We start from the raw sequence: 23,822 nt of genomic DNA, 5'->3' as shown, positions 1-23,822 counted from the left end.
CTTTTTGGAATAGACATAGAGGATTGTAGTGATAAAAGTTGTGTTTGAAAAGTTGGAACCAAAGGAATCACTTCAAGCTCAGAGGTGGCATCAGTTAGAGCCACATTTGACCTTTTTCCACCCTGATGGTGGCTCAGGGATAAGAATCCTCCTGCCAAAGCAGGAGATGCAGGTTAGACCCTTGGGTTGGGAAGAGCCCCTGGAGAAGGAAATGGAAACCCACACCAGTATTCTTGCCTGGGAAGTCCCATGCACAAATGTGCCTGGTGGGCTGCAGTCCATGGGGCTGCAAAAGAATTGGACACGATGTAACAACTAAACAGCCCCAACAACAACGGTGCAGTTGGCCCCTGGACTTCGAGCAAATCCCCCTGTCTGTCAGCACAGACCCCACTGGGGCTGGTAGGTGCCAGGTCCAGGGGGGCTCCAAGAACTGTGTTTTGAACAGGTGGAGATGTCCTCGTGACAACTACGTGGAGGCAGAAAGTGGAAGTGAAAGTCACTCAGTCGTGTCCGACTCTTGGCCACCCCGTGGACTATACAGTCCATGGAATTCTCCAGGCCAGAATACTGCAGTGGGTAACCTTCCCCTTCCCCAAGGGATCTTCCCAACCCAGGGATCGAACCCAGGTCTCCCGCATTGCGGGCGAATTCTTTACCAATTGAACTAAAGTGGAGATATCAAACAGGCAATTGGAGGAGAGCATTCGAACCTTGATCTCAAATGAAAATATAAATTTGAGAAATCATAAATGTAAAAAAAAATAGAATTTTTATAGCCTTTGAAACCTGAGTAATAGAGAAGTTGATCACATTACAGCAAGTCTAGAATTCTACAATTTAAATTTCCTTTCCTACATTGAACCTAGAGTTTACTTAATTTTTGGTAATAAAATTTCCTCTGGAATTCAACTTTTGCATTATTCATGAATGGACTGACTATGCTCTTTTCAGCAATGTATGGCAGTTCTTATTTCTTTACGTCACTGAGAACTCTGTGTATTATTTAAATATTTACCAATATTATATGCGAAGAATCAGAGAACATTGTTAAAGCTATACTTCTTTGATTATTAAGATTGAGCATGTTTTTACCTATTTGTCAATTATTTGTCTTCTTTACGGAGTTGCCTATTTTTATCTTCTTGCTAGTTTCTCCTGGGAATTCAATTTTTATGTTGGCAAATAATGAAAACTCTTTCTATAGCAAAGGCCTTGTTCTTGTGGCTGGCATTTCTACTGAAAACTTTCCTCCAGTTACCACTTTCCTTTTCATTAATTTTTTTTGTTATTGTTGTTTGACATACATATTTAAGATATTTCTCAGTGTGTGCTTTGGTATTTGAGAAAAAGTTCTTCTCCTACCATACATTTCAATATTTACTTATTTTTATAGCATATTATTTCATTGAAAAATCTAATCCATCTCAGATTTATTATGTTGTATGAGTGAAATACACCAAAGTAACTAATTTTCTAACTACTTTTTTCTGAGTAACTAAACATTATTCCTGCATGGTATGCTTTCTTGTTTTTGCTGGCAGTTTGGGTAATTTAATAACATGATGGAAACTAATACATCCAAATAGCTTGGCTTGTATCTGCTTCTAAAAGTGTATTAAAATATTTGCTGATGGTTTGGGGAAGTTATATTCTCTAGTCTTTGAGGGGAAAAAATAAGGTCACTTAAACGCTATTCCTCCCTGACATAATTGCTATTTCTACCTTCTCATAATAAGGGGATTAGCCTACATGCCTTTCCGAGAAACCTCTAGTGAGTGCACTCGGGCTCTGAGCATTCTAATGCTTGCAAACATTACCCTTTGTCCATCGGTTTACTTTTAGGATAAAGATACTTGTAAAGATTCAAAATAAGGGTATGCATATATCTTTAAGACTCTAGGTTACTCCTATGAGTTACTTCTCTGTTAAAAGTGGTATTTGTAAGCAGAAATACGTGAAGCCATTTCTCCTAACTTCTTTCAAGTATGTTACATTTCTAGTAAGATCTTTTTTTGTTTTATACATTTCCCCTTAGCTTTATAAATGTGCCCATAGAAGCCTAGAAACATAAAATCCACTATTTTCTTGCAGTAGGTTAAACATCCATATCCATGTTTCCATTATGTCAAGTGGAGCAGTCCTGGAGTAAATGCAGCTTTTCATGTTTATCTATGCCTGTCTTTCTCTTTGTCTACCTTGTGAAATTTAAAATAGCCAAATCTGATAAGAGTAATAAGGGAATCCTAGTACAATGACTCATAGAGAACAGTAGGTAACTAAGTATTTGGTATTTATAGATAATCATGAAGATAATGTTCAGAATGTAAGTATTTCCTTATGCTTTCCTGGTCTTAGATACAAAGAGTGTCCATGATTTTCAGTTATTTGAACCCATTGTTATCTGATGATCTCTTCCTCAAAAGATATTTTTCTTCTAAGCCTTTATACTCTCATTATAATTCTTGGTTAGTCTGCCCACAAATAAATGAACAAATTCACAGAGGTTTGGATTATCTTTTTTTCTTTAATTTTTCATCTCTTTTACAATGGGACCTCATACCAACTCAAAATAATATTTGGAAAATAGAAAACCAGCAAAGGGATAATTCATGAGCTCTCCTGGAAATACACTGTTATTCTATCTCTGCTGCTGCTGCTAAGTCACTTCAGTCGTGTCCAACTCTGTGCGATCCCATAGACGGCAGCCCACCAGGCTCCCCCGTCCCTGGGATTCTCCAGGCAAGAACACTGGAGTGGGTTGCCATTTTCTTCTCCAATGCATGAAAGTGAAAAGTGAAAGTGAAGTCGCTCAGTCGTGTCCGACCCTTAGCAATCCCATGGACTGTGGCCTACCAGGCTCCTCTGTCCATGAGATTTTCCAGGCAAGAGTACTGGAATGGGTTGCCATTATTCTATCTCTAAGGACCTGCTATAAAAAATGAGGCACAAAAGCAAAAATAAATGTTAAGAAGCGAGATAGAGAGAGACCTGGAGTCTGTGGTAGCTCAGTTTTTTTTTTTTTATATATACTTTAGAGTCAGGATCTTCTCCTGGGGTCCAGGATTGACTTGGTTATGGGAAACCAAAGAAGGGAATGAGTCCCTAAATACTCTAGAAATCTATGTCAGATTTCACATATATAGAATTCTTTTCATTTTGTGGGGAGGTAGGGAGAAGTTTCATAGCTTTACTCACGTATTTATAGAATCCATGATCGCAAAAGGGTGAAGAACCACTAATATAGAACAACCAGAATTACAAGAAAGGACAATTTTCTCTTTTGAATTCTGTCAGGAAATTAAATCTTTCAACATTTGCCCACTTCCCTTCCTTTGCTCTAATTCTCTTTGATGAATTTAATGCTTTCAGAGTTATTTTGCTGAAGCTTATCGAAATGAATAATTTAGAAAACAGCTGGAGGTACCTGGACTCACAGATTAACTAAAGGGTTTCATGAAAGCTCAGCATGATATTTATGAAGAGGATGGTCCTAAGACAAAAGACAGCAGGGAGTAGAAGCACCTTTCTACTCTTGAACCTATTGCTGAGCCCATCAGCTGGCAGTGTTATTCTGGATGGTTAGAAGCCCAGCAGATTTGGCATAAAGGAAGTCAGCTGCCAAACATTGGGGAAGAAAAAGAGAATCCTTGCAGGACGTTCAAATCCTCCACCTAAGTTGGCAACAAAGGGAGAGGGCACAAAACAGGAACGTGAGTCAAAGAAACATTCGAGCTGCATGCTTAGGTGATCAGATGTCTGGTCCACTTGCCTCCTCTCAGCAGCTGCTTTTATCGGCTACTTCAGAGAAACAGGGACAGCTCCCATAATGCACCTCGCGAGCTCTGCCAAATATGTGAAATTCTGGCAGAAGCAAGTAACCGGGAACCACGCTTTCCAACTGGCATTTAGCTAAGGGATAAGGTTTGATGACCATCATATATCTTCTGTCACTTCTTTGCCCTTTCCATACTAAGACTTACAGACGTATTTAAATCCTGGAATCCATTTTTAACTTTCTTAAAAAAAAATATGGATCATCAAGTCAGGTCCTTTTCTTATCCTTGCCATGAGATTTATTTTTAAATTGTTCAATTTATTTTCAGAAAATACTTTCAAACGTTATAGGTCCTGAGCCTCTTTGCAAAGGTATTTCTTAAAATCATACTCCTCTTTCTTTGGCCCTCATGTTGACCTTTGATAACTTAAGATGAAAATTTTATCAAGCCTGTTTCAGGCCTTCTCAATATCTGGCAAATATATATTAAAACACACAGTCAGAGTAGGTTTGCAAAGAAAGTATTTAATTCTTTAGAATGCTTATGCGGGCTGAGATAAATGAAGTGTTCCTTGGCCCTTCCATTTTTAATAAAGATTCACTTAAATTCTGGGCCCAAATAAAATTTCCAAAGATGTCTCCTAGGATTTTGAGGTACAAAGATGTCTCCTAGGATCTTTATTGCCCTCAGAGCAATAAAGAATCTGGTTTGTCTGTCTTTTTAACCATGATTACATGAGAAGTTTTGACTGATTCTGTGACATTAGACAAGACTAGAACATGGGAATGGATGTGGGTTTTGATCGTCATTATGATTTCTCAGAGAAGAGAAAGTAAGTATATCACAAAACTAAACGCTGGACATGAGATTTGTAGAATTCTGAGTGTAGCTATGGCTTCAGAAAGAGCTGACTTCAGGTTAAGTACACACCAGACGAAAAGAGTATGTGATGTTTCTATATGATTCTAAGTCAAGTGATTCCTTCATTATTTTTAAAAATAAGTCACAGGTGATTTTTCTGCCAAATTTGACGTACAGATTCTTCATGTAGGCTAACTAGTTATAATGATGGAACAGCCCCATTGGCCTTGCTAATGGATGGAGGAATAACCAGAAGTGTCAGTTCTTATATGAGATACATCGTGTTTATAATAGAGCACACAAACGGTAGCAATGTTGGGCCATTTATTTTATCATAATATAAAATCCAGTTGTCATCTTAGCTGCATATTTGTCTTCAAGAGTAAGCGAATGAATTCTTAACATTTCATCTCAAGCTGCTCTTAGGGCATTATATTTGAGTAATAGACCTGATATTGCATCAGAATAATGTTGCAAATGAAAGCATTTAAGATTCTCGAATGTAAACGGAATAGAAACCCAATGCCATTTAAAAGAATAGTACGTAATATGCAAGAAGAAAGGGATAAAATGCTTTTTGGTCCAATTAAACGGAATAAAATGGGAAGGGATAAAAGTCGTTAAGAAATCAAGTATGCCTTAATTGCAATGATAAGGAAGTCAATGCAATAGATTTGAATTTAAGCACAAGTTTAGTGAACTTCCAGATTACTATTTGAGTTCAACAGAAAGAAGAAAAAGATTTTGCATTCTGCAGAGTAAATTCGCAAGCAGGCTGTTTTGCTAATATTGAAATAAACGTGTTTTTAAAGCTTGTTTTGTTGGATTATGTCAGAAGCAGACCTGTGCTTCTTGAGGGAAGATGAGCTTCCTCCTGGGCCCATCAGAATGAAGCTTTCACTGTCCTGCCCTTCAGAGGCTGGGGTGGTCGGTGGTTCTGCTTGATGCAGAGTTCTCCATCGCCTTCAGCACTTGCTAGCAGACAGCGGAACTGCGCCAGCTTGGGGGAAGGATAACATGTTTAGAGAAGCAAAAGCTATTGATGTCACACAGAACACTTCTTTTTTTTTTTTTTCCCTAATATGATTGATGCAATGTTATTTAGAAAATCAGGTTGAAGACTGCAATGGTTTCACTGATGGAAAGGGAGGAAGCCAACAGTTCTTCCACATGTCTTTGCACCAAGCATTTGGCTTAAATTATCGATGACTGACTGGATTAGCATTCCAGCTTTCTCACACTTGGGTAAGAGACTTCCCTGCTTGGCGCCTCAGTTTCCATATGGTACTGTTTCATTGTGTTTTGGTGAAGGCTAAATGGCTCAATGCAGATAAGGGTCTTAGAATGGCGTTTGGCATGTAGCTTATGCTAAAGAAGTGTTAGCTCTTATACTAACAGGTCACACTGCAGGTTTGCAGTGAGACTTGACTGACAGAATGTATGTAAGGCACCTGATGAAAAGAGCTGCTCAATCAACTGCTGTTTTTATCAAAATTATAAACAATGATTAATGAGATATTTTACTGAATATTGAAGAGCTTAAGCTTTAAAAAAGAATGAATAACCAATGTCAGCGATCAAGGTATGCCACTGGAGAGTCACAGCTCCCCGAAGAGGTTGGATTTTTCCTTCTTAAGGTGAAAAGAAGAGCGGGAATTCTGAATCTCTACATAGAGAAAAAAAAGTGCTTATAAATACACTCTACTTTTTGACTATTAAGTAGACCTGATGTCACTAATAAATCTTTTTCAGTTGAAAGGCAAAGGGAACTCTCCAAAATTGAATGGCAGTAATAATTGCTCTCAGTATGAATTGAACTGACATTCCTGCTTTGCACTTCAATTCCCGCACATGCCCCTCTGACATTCTACCTGTTCCGAGCTCGCACTGATGGTCTCTTTAAAGATGATCCAGGTGACACTCTCGTGAAGAGGAGGGTGAGTCAGTGAACCAGAGTAGGCCCAGTAATCCAGGGATGGAGGCAGGAGGACAGAGGGGTCGAAATTTGTGAATGGAGCTTTCTTGTTCTGAAAGAAAAAGATAAGCGATGTATCATTATGCCCTGATGTAAAATATTTACATCATTGCATATATGACATACATATTATTTGGTAGATAGGTCTTAGCAAAGAATTTAATCAATGTTTCTACTATATAGTATTGCATGATTGGTATGTTTGTGGTGGCTCAGCTGCCCATTAATGCAGGAGACACAGGTTTGATCCCTGGGTGGGGAAGATCCCCTGGAGAAGGACATGGCAACCCACTCCAGTATTTTTGCTGAAGAATCCCATGGATGGAGGAGCCTGATGAGCTACAATCCATGGGCTCACAAAGAATCGGATACCACTTAGTGACTAAACAACAACATGTTTGTAGATATAAACAGTAAAAGTAACAGATGACTGAAAATAAGCTACACTAGAATTGTGACTGATCTATCTTCTTCCTTCTTCATTTGGCTAAGTGTAAGCAAAGGTTAAACATTTGTTTATCATCTATATTCTTTATTCTTATTTCTTTACTGATTGGTCATGTTGGTATATACAAATAAAATGATATTCATATGTTAATATTTTATGTAGTCGACTTTATTAGAACTTGTGAATTAATTATGTTGATTTTGTAGTTTTCCAGGTGGATGTGAATGATCATATCCTCTACACTTGATGATAGCTTTGTCTCTGTTTTTCTAATATTTATCCTAGTATGTACTCATTTCTTTCCTTATTTAACTACATTGAATGGACAATCATTGGAATGTTCATCTGTGGTGGTCACAATTGACACCCTGGTCTTATTCTTGATTAAGATGAAAATGCTTCAAATATTTCACTACTAAGTTTGATGCTTGTTTCAAATTTCTATTTGATATTCTTTCTTAAGTTCAGCTTAAATTTTAGAGGAATATTTTTCTTTCTCTCTTTTACTCTTCAGGAATGGATATTGAATTTTAATCAAACATTTTTCAAGCATCTAACAAGTGAAATTTGCTAATGTAATGGATTATATTGGGAGATAGTTTAATACTGAATCATCTTTGCATGCTTTGGGTAAATTCTACTAGTTTGAAAGCATGGCTTTTTTAACATACTGTTGAATATGATTTTCTGTAATCTATTTTAGTATTTCTTTTAGCTACACTGCTAAGTAAGATTGGCCTATGATATCCTTTTTGTGGTGTTCTTACCCAGTTTGTGTATTAGGTTTCATTAAATTAAATTGAAATAAAGGTTTTTTTGGTCCCCTAATCTGGGCATTTTAGTTCAAAGTGGCATGATTGTTTATTAAAAGTTGTGTAACGTTTCCCCACAAAGTGGTCTGGGCCTAGGGTTTCTTTTACTAGGTACATTTTTTTAAACTATTCTTTTTGACTTCTTTTTATATTATTGGTCTATTTAGACTTTCAACATATTTTGAGTCAGTTTCTCTATGTTTTCTGAGACACTCATCTGTGTGATCTAGATTTTCGAATTTGCTCAGGTAGTGGGGTACCGCTGACCCTTGAGCAATGTAGGGGTTGGGTGCTGACCTCTTAAGCAGTTAGAAATCCGCACATAAGTTTATGGTCGTCCCTCATAATCGTGGTTGTGCCTCAGCAGGTGCATTTAAGGGACCATCGTGTGGCGCTAGAGCAAGCATTTATCCAAAAAATAGTCCACAGGTCACTGGACCTGTGCCGTTCAAACCCATGCTGCTCTAGGGCCCACTGTACAAACTTCTCTCTTTTAAAACCTTCTAATGCGTCTTAAGTTATGACCCATTTCCCGATTTGTAATAATTTGTTGTATTTCTATTTTCCCCCATCATCAAACGTGCCAAAACTGTCTTTTTTGGTTGTTTTTTCCCCAAAGAATTAGTTTTTCACTTTATTAATAAAATTTTACCTGTATTTATTCATTTTCTTTCTTATTTTATTAATGTTTTACTTCATCTTAATTAATCATTTCCTTTTACTTTCTTTTCATTTATCATCTTTTGCATTCTTGAATTGAGTGCTTATTTACCTTTAAACATTCTCACTTTATAAAAGTGTAATTTTTTTGGACTCAACATGAACTAGATTTATTTTATATAAAGGTATGATAGTTCTACAAACTGTGAATGACAATGGCAAATCTCTGACAATGATTTAACTCTTTATTATCAAAATGGTGAAGCTAAGGTTAAATATATCAGAACAACCCATCTTTTTCTAAGCTGACAGTGGGCATCATAGTTATGATATATGAAAAAGCTATGAAAACTATTCTTCTACAGGCTTCATCTTGCTGAAATAGATAAGCAGTAACTATGAAAAATGAAACCCAAATAAATCACTGCTCAGAGACCTCAGAAACCAGGAACGTTTAAGCAGCACCTTGATTTTCGGATTGATGATTTTGCTCAGGACTTCCTACTCCTCATATCAAATAAGCAATTAAATGATTTCTGAAGTTCTGTAGATTCTTGTTCTCTGATTTAAACTAACTTAATGAGTCTATTTACCTTATTTTTAACTGCTTTTAGGGCATCAAGAACTTTCTGAAGGTTTGGGTTGGCCTGACCCACCTGGAGATTAAAAAAATAAAGTGTGAGATAAAAATGGTTACCAAGTAAAATCCTATTTAGTTAATTTTTTAAAAATTAAAACCAGTAACTGAAGAAAAGATATGCAAGTCAAAATACAGGAATTTAGCACAACTAAAATACAAAAGCAAACCTCTTTGGTCTGTTCTATTAATTCTAATCAGTAAAATGAATGGTATGTTACAAGTATTCAATAAAGATTCACTAGAATTACTATAATTCCAAAAGTTAGTCACCCAAATATCCTGAATTTAATAGTAACTTCCCTATAGGACTTTTCAGGGACTCTCCTACAGAAGATTTGAATCTTCCATATTAAATATCAGTTCAACTTTCTTTATGGGACAAAAGTCCTCTTCATATTTTTTTCTGATGAAAATTAAATTGATAAACTCCTGCCTCTGTGATGTACAAAGTTTAGAAGAAAAGTGAAAGGTGAGTTGAAAAATAAAAAAATTAGTGCCCCCATCAACACCTTCCCATTTCATCTCTGCCTGAAATGTATTTCTCTCTTCAAGAGGGGAAAGTCCAGCGGAACAAACGTATACCAGAGACCTGCTTGCTCACCTGTGCAGTCGCTAGGAGACGGGCACACTTTAAAAAAGAGAGACGCAAACGTCCCGCTGCTCTATTTCACCCTAGTTTGCGGTCTGATTGGTAAGGAATAGTTTTAGCAGAGCTCCGAGACGCTCTACAACTCACCTTCACCAAAACGCCAATCAATGCCAAACCATCAGCCTGCGAGGCGGCATCAGCGAAGCTGGGGTACTTGGCAGAATTCCAGTGAACTAAATGAAGCTAAAAAACACAGCGGGATGGAGCAGTTATTCACACCACGGTGAAGGGAAAAAGCAGGTTAGACCTTAACATGTTGATATATACAGATACATCTTGGCTTGGGTAGACAAAACTTGTGTGACCCTTTATCCAGGGCATGGGAAGGGCTATGTTTGCACTCTTAAGAAGGGTTTTCTTAAGAACATAGAGTTGAAGAGAATGGGCACGTTGCAAATCCTGGAACCAGTAAGTAGAACTTCTTTTTTCCACAATATCATAACTATTCAATATTACTTCTTAAAACAAAACAAAAAAACCAAAACCTCTCTGTTTGGTGTGAGAAGATCAACTATTTCTGACTAACTAGTTTGGAGACAAAAACTGAAATAATTTTCTAACTTGAGGTACCCGGTAACTTTGTGAGAAGGGGCTCCTGAGATGTCTGGAGTGGTGGCCAAGGGCAGGTTCTCCTGAGCAGATCCAGACACCTTTCAAACCAACATCCCCTGCCTACGTTCTCTGTGAAACTCTAGCCCTGTATATCCAACCAAGTACGTGTGCACGTCTTCCTGATGTTTCTTGATATCTCCACGTGGATGCCTGATATGCACCTCAAACTTAACATGGCCAAACTAGCACTCTTGACTTTCTCTTTTCCAGATCCATTTCAATTTCCCGCTTTAGGAAAAGGCATCACCTTCCATCTGACTGCTCAACCGAAAACTGCAGCTGTTATTCATTCTTACTCTTCTCCACTGATTGGCATCCATCCTTCCATGTAGTGCATAGATGTTACCCTGGCACTTAGTCCAAAGCTTTAAGGCTTTGCATAACTGCTGACTTTCCTCTGGGAAGTCAAGTCAAAATGGGAAGATTTTGACTTGAATTATGGCTGAACTCAAATGCTACCCCTGAAAAAGTCTTTTTCTGACCACCTAATGTCAAGTGATCACCAGGTCGCTTAGATGACTCTAAACCAAAGCAGTCCTCTCCCCGCCACCCACACGTCTTGTCTCTGTCTCTGCTCTGTCTTTCTCCCCACCACTCCCTTCTCCTGGTCTCCCTCCCACCCTCCCTACCCTCTCTCATATGTCGAACTTAGTGACTAGTGCCTGTCACCTCCAGCCTGGATTAACTGCACTTTTCTCAAATTAGATAAGAGATTCATTGATTCAGATTTCTTCAGTTCAGTTCAGTCCCTCAGTCGTGTCGGACTATTTGCTACCCCATGAACCGCAGCATGGCCAGGCCTCCCTGTCCATCACCAACTGCTGGATTTCTTAGACACAGCCAAATATCCTCCCCTAGACATAATACTATTACTAGTTTAGACTTTCAGCCCATTTGATTTCAGTCCACTTTCAATTTTATGAAAAATAAATAGGAAAAACCAAAACATGTAATAGACTTCTGCACCATTGAAAGTTACTAGCCTGGCTTTCTAGTGTAACATAAAGTAAGTTTTAGTTGTATACTATTCCCAAGTCTTCTATCAAAATGAATACTACACATACTCTGTACCTAACAATCCTTACAAAAATGCCTTACACAATTGGTTTCACCAGTGTGTAAGATATTTGTACAAATGTATTTATACCAATTTTTTTTTGTAAAGAACAAAAAACAACAGCAGAATGAAATATGAAAGGTATTACAATTGTTCCTATGTAGGAGTTAGTTAATAAATTCTAACATATGCATACATGGACATACCATACAGAATTTAGGAATTCCTACTGACTTGGAAAAATGATCATGATCATTGGTAAATGAAAAAAAAAAAAAAGATTGTTGCAAAACTGTGTGTATTACAGATTCACTGTACAAGAGTAAAACAAAAAAGCCAACCAGTCTGTATTGGTACAAACTTATTGAATAGTCATGCATACAAAGAACAAAAGTTTTTTGTTTTCAGTCTCTATACCCTCTGTTGAGAATTTGATGCACATTTTCTTGATTTTACTGTGGATATACAGGCAGAATGTCTTGAACTGAATCACAGACTTCCATGTGGAGGCAAGTCAAGAGGCCAGAGGGTAGTGGCCTGCTGCCAGGGAGCCCCAAACCCTCGTCTAGAGTATGCTGCTCGTTGTGATGACTCCTGAGGTTAAACTGGCCCTCTTAGTCGAATCTTAATGGAGTGCCTCGGCCTGGCTACACCTCTGCTGCGGGTGTGTGCACACTCTAACCTTTAAATGAGAAGAGAATGATGGTGTGTTCCCCCTGGGGCTCAGAGCATTAAAAGAACAGCAGCAACTCCCCTTGAGGTTAGTCTGACGTCAGGCAGCAGTTTTTGAGACACTCTGAAATGTAAGCGGATTCTGAGGCCCAGGAGTTTGACTGCAAATTCTCCTGCCTCCCTCACGTGAAAAAATTTCCCCTATTGCCAAATGCAGTGTGTCACTGTTTAAGTTTAAATGAGCCTAGGAGTTCTTCACAGGCCCCAAAATGCTCATTCCTTTGGGCCATTGAAATTGTGTCTTAAGTGATAAGGGGGGCTTCCCTGGTGGTTCAGACAGGTAAAGAATCCTCCTGCAATGCAAGAGACCCTGGTTTGATCCCTGGGTGGGAAAGATCCCTTAGAGAAGGGATAGGCTACCCACTCCAGTAGTCTTGCCAGGAGAATCCCATGGACAGAGGAGCCTGGCGGGCTGCAGTCCATGGGGTCACAACGCATTGGACATGGCTGAGTGACTAACACATCCACATGTTATAAGGGTGCTACCTCTGGGAGGACTCTGTGTAGCTCTCCCTCACTTACTAAGCTACATTACCTCTGCAGAAAATTTGGCTCCATCCACTAAGTGCTCAGAGCCACAGTCATCTGTGACGCCCCAGTGAAAATGGAACTGCCGCAGCCTGTAGCTTTCAGACAGAGGACCCCCTTTCAGCACTGGAAGAAAAAGGAAACTGCTATTAGTGTTACAATCATGAGCTCCAGCTTGTCTTTGCATTTACTACAAATTAACATTAAATTGGGGCGAGTAGAAATGAAAATAACCAATAGTCCAAAGTTTCCGTCTTGTTGGTTTTTCCCCATGTCCAGAATGATGGGCTTCAGATGTGCAGAGCACCTTAAGATAGTGCGTGAGTTCCATGGTTCTCAGCACATGGGCTATAATTTTATCTTTTCCTGTTTTCAGGAAAACATATTGGAAGATGAGTGAATTCTAGGATTAGAGGTCTTTCCTTGAATCTGCTTTAGTTTATAAGTTCATTCATTCTTTCAACAGACAGTAATGGAAAGTATGCATTAAGATATCTAGCAATTTATTTTTAGTAACAAATCACTCTGCACATATCTTGTAACTGATCAAGATACAAGAGGGTATTCTGACAGCGTTACTGAGAATTCCTAGCCAGGGACCAAAAGAAAGTTCCAGCAGGAGGGCAGAGTTACTTTTAAAATTCTAACACTGAAGGATCATTTTGCTTTAGAGAGTCTGTCCAACCATATGAGTAATAAAACACACGTAGTACCAGACCTAATCCAATATTAACAAAGGACGTAGCCCCAAGATGTCTAAAACTTAGGCTCAGAACCTCGTAGGAAAGTGCTATGACTAACTTTGCCTTTTGACAATAGAGCTGATTTATGAAATTGCCATTTAATAAATTATTCAGTAAACAGTTTTGAGAATTTTCCTGTGAGCGAGGAAGTATGCTAGATTCTGGGAGATGAAGATAATTCAGTTACTATGATCTAATAGGGAGAGGGGAAGCTAGACAAAAATACTTATGCACAGAATGATTCCATGCAAGATACACCCAAGAGCAGTTTTGTTTTTCTTTTTTTTTTTTGGTACTGGTACCCAAGCACTTCATGAGCTGGTGATGGACAGGGAGGCCTGGCATGCTACGATTCATGGGGTTGCAAAGAGTCGTACATGGCTGAGCCAGTGAACTCAACTGAACTGAAGCACTTCATTGTTATGGAGCCATTTTCCTGGCCTCAAAAAATAAATATACTCTTCATCTGCATTTCTTCCCTAATGCACTCCTCCAACCTCATCTCAGTTAGAAAATATTTGCCTTTTCAGTTTTTACATTCATGATGATTCATAGACTTTTGTGAAAAAGTACTGTTTATTCAGAGGGTGTAAAGTTAGCATAAAGGTATTGGAAACCAGAAGAGATGGAATAGAGTCACTGAGAAGGAGAAGGGCTGAAAAAAGACCGAGCTGGGAGTCCCCAGAATCATCTTTAACACTTGGAAATATTTCAAAACTTCAAGACACCTCAGTAAATGGCATCAATGCTACCCGTGTGCACCCACTGAACATGGGTGTTCGTGTTTCTGAAAGCCCTACTGTTTACATTTCCCCAGTAAAGTCAAAGACAAAAATTAGAAGGATCTTTTGGCTCACCTGATCTATTATCACTGTCCTCAAAGTTTACATGAAAGGAATGTCCCACGTTGACGATTTCTTTGGCAGTGGCTGGATTGTAGGAGACACTGAGGGGTTTTAGAGAGGGATCATGCTTGGTTTCACTGGTTTTAATGTCGATAGGAGATTGGTTATTTCCATTTGCGATGGGGTACAGCTTGCCCCAGTGTTCAGGACCTACCAGGACAAACATGATTACAATCAAAACTGATCTAATGCTTGAGTCCAAGTTTTAGGAATATAATTTTACTAGATTAGGATTTATTCAGGTATCTCAAATGGTATTCTGGTTAGCTTAATGGAAATCCAAGGTTTGAGAACGCCCCTTTTCTATGCTACACTGGCAAATAGTCTTTGCCAACAGAAGTCACATAGTCTATGGGATCAGACTATACATATTTTGCTGTTCGCAATAGACCTCTCTATACATAGGGAGGGAGAGAGGCTGAGAGGGAGAGAGGAGAACAGAGGCAGAATACATTTTGTAGACAATCATGGGCCCTAAGGACAACTGTTGAGAATGCATGAAAAGCTGGTATAAGTCAAAGGCACTTCAAACCATTAATCTATGACTTTACCGTTATTTTAAGGGCTCAATATCTCTTTTCCTGGAAAAGGGAAGAAGCCGTTATTTGATCTACATGAGGAGAAGAATGCTTACCGTTTTCACCATCATATCCCCAGTCAGGACTTGCCATGATCTTCTACTTAGTTTTCTTTTCCTGAAAACAAAGAGAATACCTGGAATAACTGACTGTAACTGAGTGTGCAATAGACAACTGAAACCACAGTTCGCAGGGTTTTTATAGAAAGTCTCTGCCTTTGTGCATGTGTGTTAGTCACTCAGCCCACTATTTCATCATCTTTATCTATCAGGAAGTATATGCAGGTTAAAAAAAAGGTATTGTTTAAAAAAGCTCACAAAGGTAAGGTCAATTCCAATTGCTTTATTCTCTTATATTGTTAAAGAGAAATATCAAAATCTTAGCTTCTGCAAAACCAAGCCCTGTTATTCTCATGTTAGTAGAAGATATGGCTGAGTTATCACACATGATGCTTTGAATTTCCAGTTAAAAAGAACTGTGCATTTGAGATTCCCAGCTTTTACCCTTGCTGGACTTAAGCAATACTAGCAACAGGAATTCAGTCAGGAGAATAATTTGCATATTTACAGGCAGATCAGAACCAATATCATGATGTTAATTTAAAATCAGATAAAAGAATCACTCATCATTTGTAATACATTGGGTTTGCAGTTTGTAGTATATTGTAAAATCTTAAGGAAAAATGCAAACTTTTTGGCCAACTCAGTATATTATTGATGACAGTACATTTCGAAGACATACAAGGTGAGACTCAAGTTCCTCATTTTTGAGCAGTATTGGAATTCACAAATGGAGATTTGTTTTATGTGTGAGCACGGTCATGTCCGACTCTTTGCAACCCCCTGGATTGTAGCCCACTCCCCGCCCTCTGTTGCCTCACAGGCTGCCAGCTGTGAGCTGTGTGCACTCAGTCATGCATTCAACAGATCATTGTGTGTGCTCAGTCATGTGTGACTCTTTGCAACCCTATGGACTGTAGCCCGCCAGGCGCCTCTGTATGGAATTCTTCCAGGCAAGAATACTGGAGTGGGTTGCCATTTCCAACTCCAGGGGATCTTCCTGACCCAGGGGTTGAACCTGTGTCTCTTGCATCTTCTACATTGGCAGGTGAATTCTTTACCACTGCTGCTGCTGCTAAGTGACTTCAGCTGTGTCCGATTCTGTGCAATCCCATAGACGGCAGCCCACCAGGCTCCTCTGTCCCTGGGATTCTCCAGGCAAGAACACCGGAGTGGGGTTGCCAGTTCCTTCTCCAATGCATGCATGCATGCTAAGTCGCTTCAGTCACGTACGACTCTGTGCAACCCCATGGACAGTAGCCCACCAGGCTCTTCTGTCCATGGGATTCCTCAGGCAAGAACACTGGAGGGGTTGCCATTTCCTTCTCCCTAGAGCCACCATAAATGGAGAACATTTTATTAAGACTGAAATTGCATACAGTGCAATATTTTTTTACACATCAAATATTGAAATAGAAGCCTTTCTTTAGTATAGTTCTATACAATCTATAGGAAAACAAACAAACAAACATGCCTGCTAATGCAGGAGATTAAGAGTCATGGGGGTTCAATCCCCGGGTTGGGAAGATCCCCTGGAGGAGGACACGGCTACCCACTCCAGTCTTCTGCCTGGAAAAATTTCACGGACAGAGGAACCTCATGGACTACAGTCCACGGGGTCCCAAAGAGTGAGCCATGACTATACGATTATAGGGCACTTTCATATTATTTTACCATCACACCACACATAAAAATCCTATACAATGAGTTATCATTTTGCAGCTGAGAGAAGTTGAGGTGTTCACCACAACCAGGGAGAAGCCAAGACTCCAGTCTCCACGTCTAGTTGCTTTCTTTGCCTCCATCTCCGCTGAAGGCCCCGCTGGCCAAGCCAGGAGGTGGCTGATCCCCAGTTTCTCGTCTCCGCCCACGATCCTCTTAAGTCCAGCTGAAGCCTGGACTGAGGTGAGACTTGCCAGCTGTTGAGTGATGAGAAGATTCACAGGACTTGTCAAGGAGGCAAAGAAGAGTGATGAATGTGTGTCAGATCTTGGCTAGGTCTGCATTTCCAAGGCTCTAAATGCGCTCAGAGGAAACACAACCTGAAAAAAGACGCCTTCATAGTAACGCTTTCCATGCCTGGGAGTCGTACCTGCTTCCATATCCGCGTCCTGTGAGCTCCCTGGGCTTTCTGAAGGAAGTGGGTCTGTCACAGCTCTTAGCCAGGCTTATCAGAGCCACGTTTTCTGCCCCTTTGGGTGCTGACAGCCCGCCGGCTCAGGCATAGAATGGGAAGACACCTGAGTTTCCATTCCTCACTTTAGTAAGTGGAAAGAATGATTACGTAAAGGGAACTCTTAAAAGATACCATTTATTGAGGGTCCAGGATATCTTAAATGCTATGCTAAAAGCTTATGTGCATCATTAATTCTCACAATAACCCAATCAGGCATTAACATTTGTATTCCACACAGGAAGAAACTGAAGACAACTCCGCAGGTTTATAAATGCATGTAAGGGGATGTGTACATTGGGTCAGGCGAGGGTTTAAACCTAGACCTGTTTGTTTCCAATGCTTGTCTTCTTTCTTGACTTTCCACTGTCAACAAATACCCACTAATTTCCCCTTGATTCTTTTTGCAGAAGGACTGACTTGGTGGATCCAGACTAGTCTGTCTCAAGATGACCAACAGTCAGTGTTGACCCTTGGGTTACTTTATTTTAGATTTAGAGTCTCAGGTTGCCCAGAAGCTCATAGAGGGATAGAAATAGGCTACGCTTTGTCAGTTATTGCTCTTATTTCTTTGTTCAGTTGCTAAGTTGTGTCTAGTTAAGATGCCTGCTGACTGATACTTTGTTAAAAGTAACTTTAAGTTGAACTACTGTATTAATCAACCTATTTGAGAAAAGATAACTCCCTTTTTATTTCATGATTACATGATAACTCATCACATGAATGTTTAACATTCATATAGGAATGGTAATTTATTTAAAGTTTAGGCACAAAATTGGCTTGAATCCTAACCATTATGACCCTTTATTCGGTTATGTAACTTGGGTGTGCTTGTTTATGACCACAAGCAGAAAGCTATATAGAGAAAGATGTACAATTTAAAGAGCATCTGTGGTTTACGTCCTGACACGCCTCTCATTTACTTTCATCAGTTTTTCTGCTTACAAACGTCACCTTTCAGCTTAATATCGGTACTAAATCCAAATGGCTCCCTTTGTGTTCCTTCCACTTTCACCTGTAGCATCCTCACAGGACATTTTTCTAAGCCTATAATCTTTGGACTGCTCCTGCATACCGAAGAGTTTAGTCTACACTGAACTCTGCTCTTCTAATTTAAACAGTTTATTCCTTAAAAACCATCAAGGATGCAAGCATATATTGTAGAAGGTTTCCCAAGCCCTGTTAGAATATTCCAAAGAAATCCATAGGTACTTGGAACTGGTACAGGAGCAAGTAACCTGATGGGAAAACATATATTTTTTTTAAAGTACTGTAAAACTGCATAAATCAGTTTTGATAGAGTATTGGTTAATTGATAACATTTAGAAGTATCAAGCTATATGTCAAGAAAATGGAGAAAATAGGAATAAAATATTGTAGTATTTGAAATAAAAAATTTTAAATGTTGAAAGAATGATGTGCAATGTTTAATTTTAACAGTTACATTGGCTTAATTTTCAAATTTGATGAAAATGTATTAATGGGCTAGGGGAGAGGGAAGAAAGATTCCTTTCTTAACCTTCTAAAATGGAATTTTAGAAGTCAAATATTTACTGAAAAAAACTTAAAGCTAAAATGTTGATATTATCTTTACTCCTAAACCATATGCCCTAATTTTATCTCTTGACCATTCTTTGCAATAAATAAAATTCTTGCAGCAAACACACAAACAAAAAGAACTACTAAGAGGCTAAAAGATTTACTGTGGTTCCTAAGATGGCTGGATGGCATCACTGACTCAGTGGACATAAGTTTGGGTAGACTCCGGGAGTTGGTGACAGACAGGGAGGCCTGGTGTACTGCGGTTCATGGGGTTGCAAAGAGTCGGACACGACTGAGTGACTGAACTGAACTGAACCGAACTAAGTGGTGCTAGTGGTAAAGAATCCGCCTGCCAATTCAGGGCGCATAAAGACATGGGTGTGATCCCTGGGTTGGGAAGATTCCCTGGAGGAGGAAATGGCTCTCCACTCCAGGATTCTAGCCTGGAAAATTCCATGGACCTAGGAGCTTGGCGGGCTACAGTCCATGGGGTGCAAAGAGTCAGACATGACTGAGCATCTGAACACAAAAGATTTACTGTGATTAAAGTGAGCTATTTCACTATGCACACACTTAGGAGTATTGCAATAGGCTAGAAAAGACTATGGGTCACTGAATAAGATTAAAAACGATGATGTAATTCAGTTTTCACAGTAGACTTGGGGTTAGGTTAATCTCACTCCACTTTTAAAGAGGAATGACTGAGGCTCAGAACATTCCAGCGGACGAGGCAGGATTTGAATCTAAAACCCAAAAGCGCATCCTCTGCTCTATTTTATCACATGACCGTCTTTAACAAGCTGTCCATAGAATGTTTGCTTTAAACTTACTTAATAGCTGATGACATTTATTTATTGAGTAGCATCAATTAACTTTACCGAAGATAATTTTAGCGCCCTAAAATGTTTTCAACAGAGTAGAGACATTTTCTCAATGTTTCAAAAAATTTGAAAACCATATTTCAGTTCAGTTCAGTCCCTCAGTCCTGTCCAACTCTTTGTGACCCCATGAATTGCAGCACGCCAGGCCTCCCTGTCCATCACCAACTCCTGGAGTTCACTCAGACTCACGTCCATCGAGTCAGTGATGCCATCCAGCCATCTCATCCTTTGTCATGCCCTTCTCCTCTTGCCCCCAATCCCTCCCAGCATCAGAGTCTTTTCCAATGAGTCAACTCTTCGCATGAGGTGGCCAAAGTACTGGAGTTTCAGCTTTAGCATCACTCCTTCCAAAGAAATCCCAGGGCTGATCTTCAGAACGGACTGGTTGGATCTCCTTGCAGTCCAAGGGACTCTCAAGAGTCTTCTCCAACGCCACAGTTCAAAAGCATTAATCAGCTTTCTTCACAGTCCAACTCTCACATGCATACACGACCACTGGAAAAACCATAGCCTTGACTAGACAGAGCTTTGTTGGCAAAATAATGTCTCTGCTTTTCATATGCTATCTAGGTTGGTCATAACTTTTCTTCCAAGGAGTAAGAGCCAACTCTAAATTATATTTTAAGGTCTTAGTGTTTCTTAACTGAGTTTTTTTCTCCTAGTCTCTTAAACGAACATTTTCCTCTGATTCCTACTTTCATATTTTAAAACTGAGAACATGAACTATTATGAAGGCAAGTAAATTATGATGAGTTCCAAGTTTAAATTTATAATTAAAAATAGTTCTTTGGTAGAGAAGGAACTAAGAATGGGAAAGAATGATGTCTAATTATGGTAGAAATTCATTAAATGCCACTGAAGAGAAATTCCAAAAGACAGTAGCAGTTCTATAATGCTTAGTATTCCATAGGATACGTGGATTTCCTGGGACCCATATTTTCCCTAAAATAAGGAAATATACATAGTGAAAATCAAGTGTCATGTTTATTAAATTGGCATAACTCTCACATCGCTTCTTAATTTCCCTGCTTCTCCAGAATTGATATTGTTTAGGGTGACAAGAGGAAGCTTAATTCTAGTGGAGAAGTGGAACATGGAAAATGGTAATATTAGCTCAGACATTTCTGCAGTAAGACAATTGGAAATTCTGCTGAATCAATTTAAATGGCTGGATTATTTCTTCCAAACTGGTCTTCCTCTCCCCTTGTAACCAGCTGTTTTACCAGCTTCATCCTTTCCAATGGAAGTCTGTGTCCACCCCTACCACGCTTGTTCCCATTTTAGGACTTTGCACTTGCTCTCCCCTCTGTCTGGATTTCTCTGTATCCAGGTCTTTCCACAGGCTCAGATATCACCTTCTCAGAGACAGGTTTCCTTACCTCCAAACTGAACATATTCCCCAGCTCTCAGTCACTCTATTACTTCCTTCCATCTTAGTTCTTTCATTACCTTTGTTGCATCTTGAAAGTATTCATTCTTTTCCATTCTGAAATTTATTTGTTTACTTGCTTAATATCTACAACCATCTCTATAGTGACACCTTGATAACAATGGGCTATGTTATTGTTTTTTTATCTCCCTATGTTAACTTTAATTATAACATGCCTGGTAAATAGTGGTGTTCAATAAACACTTTGGAGAGATCAATTAAGTGATCATTTTGAACTTTAATTATTGTATTTTGATAAAGACTTGGAAGAATAGAAGCCTCATCGGGAACTATGCCCACCCAAATGCACTGGTCTGAACTCAGGTGTGAATGAGCTTTGCTGGAGGTAAACTCATGTTCATATTTGGAACTCAGAAAACAGAGCTTTCCCTTTTCAGTTCTATTAATGGAAGAATGAAGTGACCCATCTGTGTCTGTCAGTCACTGCTGGGAGAGTGAGAATGTTGGTCTTTATAAGTGTCAAATTTGTTGATACGTTGTAAGTGTCAAAACTTAACTCTTAAAATGTGATTTGAAGTTTTGACATACAAATTTCATAAATCCCTAACTCTTTAAGAAAAACTTTTAACTTGATATTTCCTGCATTGGAACATTTTAATTTTATTTTTGAAGGCAGTTTTAAAATTCACTAATGAATATTTTTCTAATAACCAAGTCAACCAAAGTGACTATTTTAATCCACAGCATAGAGGCTCTGGTTTCTTACAATTTCTTGCTTTTGAAAACATTACATTTTAAATACGTCCAGTTGATTGTCATACATGTTAAAAATCACTGATTGGAAAGATATATCCTGAATACACTGAAAATATAGGCTTATGCACTTTAAAGCTAATTGTTGAGCCTCTTCTACTAGATGAATGGGTAACTTGAGCAGGTTAAGTGTGTTATCCTTGTATTTGTTTTTAAAACAGACAAAATAATATTTATGTCTTATCTCCTATAATGTTTAGGGAATCAATGAACTCCTCTATAGCAGATGACATAGTTAAACAGTATTTTTCATCTAAAGAGAAAATAGTATGTATAATGCTTTACAAACCTTAAAATACTGCACAAATGTAAATGATTAACTTCAGCCTCAAAAAAGTTTGATTTTTAACTCTCAGGTAAATACATAATATAAATACATGAAATTAAGTAAAATAATTTAAGTGATTGCATGTGGCCTGAAATTCAAAAAGTTGTGTAACAGAAATCTGCTTGCCAGAGATTAAACTAAAATCCCACATGTAAACATGAAAGGAGATAAGTTCTCAAACTTAAATATTAAAGGGGGTGAAAGTCAGTCACATCAATTGCCTTGTAACATCTTTCATGCAAACTTTGTTGGGGTCCATCTACCAAAAAGTTATTTGAAGAGTTAAAAACATTTTTTCCCAACTTCCCAAATAATTCTGTTAGCTCTCAAACCATTTTTATCAAAGGATAGATTTCTAAAACAAGTTTGCAACTGAATACGTCCTCTCTTGATCCTGTGGTTTGTAACATGCAGGCTGTAGATCACTGGCTTTGGAGTCATAGAAACGTGAGTGAAAATGCACGTGCATGTCTCATCCAGCCCCTTACTTCTGTGAGATGGCCCGAGCCAGTTTGAACTGCTAACAAACTTCAAGCTCTTTCAGGAGCGTTGCATTAGTGGTATTACAGCCTTATCAGATGCATCTGGGGGCTATATTTTTTTACCACTAATGAAAGATATGCTTCGATGAAAACAGCTCTGATCAAATACATTTAGACACTTTTATAAACACTCTTTTAAGAGGAATGTCATCTTCCTTACATGCCTTCCACCTTTAGAAAGAATACAAATATTAGCAGCCACTGAATGAAATATTTACTTTTTTACTAGCTTTTAATCTAAGATTTTAAAAATCCTTTGAGCCTTTTACTAGTTCCTGACTTCAGAAAAGAAAATCTTTTTTCCATTCTTTTTTTTTTTCTTAAATGCTTTTTTATCTATTGGGTCAACATGCTAACAACAACAGAGTGATAGCTTGCTCTGCAGGGGATTTTGAATCGAGTGTTCAAGTCAGGTCCATGATTAAGTGAAGACAAGCCTAATAACCAAATGCCTTTTAGTAGTGGAAATATCCACGGCTGCCTGCCGGAGGCTGCCATTTTAATTTACTGTTAACTGATCCCCGTCTTCCTGAGGCTACCAAAGGAGAGTGGCAAGACCACCACCTGAAATAGCGGTGTGCAGAGGGACTCGGAGTGCTCGGAGGACGCACGTTGCCGGGATTCTGCTTATTGATCTTAAGCGAGCGATCGCAGCCACCCAATGGGGACGACGCCATTCTATTAACACAGTGCTCCCGAGGGCTCTAAAGACTGTCACGGCCTCACGGCTGTTTCAGTCATTAGCATTAACCAAAACTTGTCTATCCCAATTTCTCTGAATCATTGCATTATTTATTTTGAACTGGTTTAATGACAGTACTCTCTTGAAGGTTTTTCTTTTTGTATCAGGATTAGAGATACAGGCACATAGCTGATGCACAGTAAAACACAGCTGTGATTTTTTCCATTGAGTGTACTGCTGATAATGGGAAACTGCGTGGACTGTGGTTAACTTGGACAGGAGAGTTAAATACCCTCGACACTCTTTCAGTGCCCACACTTCCAACATGTCTTTGGATAAACCAAGCTCCGCATGACTTCAACTCCCTGTTTCCGGTGTAGCTGGTAAACATATTTCTACATTCACGCAAAAGTCTACTTTATTTCTTCTAGTC

At 38.9% G+C, this 23,822-nt stretch overlaps 1 protein-coding gene and 1 long non-coding RNA gene across 3 annotated transcripts; one reads left to right on the top strand and one right to left on the bottom strand.

Annotated features, from left to right (window-relative positions):
- Window positions 1-4,965: 4,965 nt before the first annotated feature.
- Window positions 4,966-15,099, bottom strand: LOC129627350 (carbonic anhydrase 1-like). 2 transcript variants are annotated; one of them, XM_055546901.1, is made up of 7 exons: window positions 15,036-15,099; window positions 14,354-14,551; window positions 12,761-12,879; window positions 9,912-10,007; window positions 9,129-9,191; window positions 6,512-6,667; window positions 4,966-5,640 (listed from the first exon to the last, which is right to left on the bottom strand). In XM_055546901.1, exons 1-7 carry the CDS (start codon window positions 15,070-15,072, stop codon window positions 5,524-5,526), a joined length of 786 nt encoding a protein of 261 aa, XP_055402876.1. In that variant the 5' UTR covers window positions 15,073-15,099; the 3' UTR covers window positions 4,966-5,523. The 2 variants fall into 2 exon arrangements, with proteins under 2 accessions (XP_055402876.1, XP_055402877.1); XM_055546902.1 differs by lacking the exon at window positions 9,129-9,191.
- A 1,267-nt stretch (window positions 15,100-16,366) lies between these two features.
- LOC129627349 (uncharacterized) lies at window positions 16,367-18,420 on the top strand. The gene is made up of 3 exons (XR_008702574.1): window positions 16,367-16,943; window positions 17,622-17,670; window positions 18,333-18,420. It is a non-coding gene; the product is annotated as an uncharacterized LOC129627349 (long non-coding RNA).
- The last annotated feature ends 5,402 nt before the right edge of the window (window positions 18,421-23,822 follow it).

The sequence above is a fragment of the Bubalus kerabau genome, chromosome 14, assembly GCF_029407905.1.
Source record: "Bubalus kerabau isolate K-KA32 ecotype Philippines breed swamp buffalo chromosome 14, PCC_UOA_SB_1v2, whole genome shotgun sequence".
NCBI lineage: Eukaryota > Metazoa > Chordata > Mammalia > Artiodactyla > Bovidae > Bubalus > Bubalus kerabau.
Note: the sequence above shows the minus strand (reverse complement) of the source record. Positions and strands in the feature narration are given on the sequence as shown.

Bases quoted from the DNA above. Each gene is read 5' to 3' on its own strand.
- LOC129627350 (XM_055546901.1), bottom strand. From the start codon at position 15,072: ATGGCAAGTCCTGACTGGGGATATGATGGTGAAAACG. The intron at 6,668-9,128 runs GTAAATAGACTC...TTTTTCTTTCAG, and splicing joins TAAAAGCAGTTAAAAATAAG to AACAAGAAAGCTCCATTCAC. The intron at 5,641-6,511 runs GTAGAATGTCAG...CCTTCCCCCAAG, and splicing joins TCAGTGCGAGCTCGGAACAG to CTGGCGCAGTTCCGCTGTCT.